Source organism: Eimeria mitis, genomic scaffold, assembly GCF_000499745.2.
Source record: "Eimeria mitis Houghton genomic scaffold, Emh_scaff1687, whole genome shotgun sequence".
Taxonomy (NCBI): Eukaryota; Apicomplexa; class Conoidasida; order Eucoccidiorida; family Eimeriidae; genus Eimeria; species Eimeria mitis.
The window spans coordinates 6,710-7,026 of NW_013570003.1; the positions used below are offsets into that span (position 1 = coordinate 6,710).

The 317-nt window shown below is 43.8% G+C and overlaps 1 protein-coding gene across 1 annotated transcript in view; it reads right to left on the reverse strand.

Annotated features, from left to right (window-relative positions):
• Positions 1-189: 189 nt before the first annotated feature.
• The window catches only part of EMH_0041810 (uncharacterized protein), a gene marked incomplete at both ends in the record, with an annotated part of 1,242 nt that continues 1,114 nt past the window's right edge, over positions 190-317 (reverse strand). The window contains one exon of the mRNA XM_013495668.1: positions 190-315. Within this exon, the coding sequence (XP_013351122.1) occupies positions 190-315 (126 nt within the window). The remainder of the gene's footprint in view (positions 316-317) is intronic.

Genomic DNA, 317 nt, shown 5'->3' on the forward strand with positions numbered 1-317 from the left:
GACAAACAAAGACAAACAAAAAAAGACAAAGACAAAGACAAAGACAAGCAAAGACAAAGACAAAGACAAGAGCAACATACCATAGCAGCAGGTAGAGGGTTATGTATTTGTCCATCTATAAAGTCAAAAGGTATTTCATCTAAATGTTCAGCAATAGAAGTAATATCCGCATAAAAAGGAACACAAACTTTATCTACTCTTGCTGCATGCGAGCAACGTAACGAAACAACTCTGCTGCTGCTGCTGCTGCTGCTGCTGCTGCTGCTGCTGTTGCTGCTGCTGCTGCTGATGGTGGTGGTGGTGGTGGGGGAGGGGGT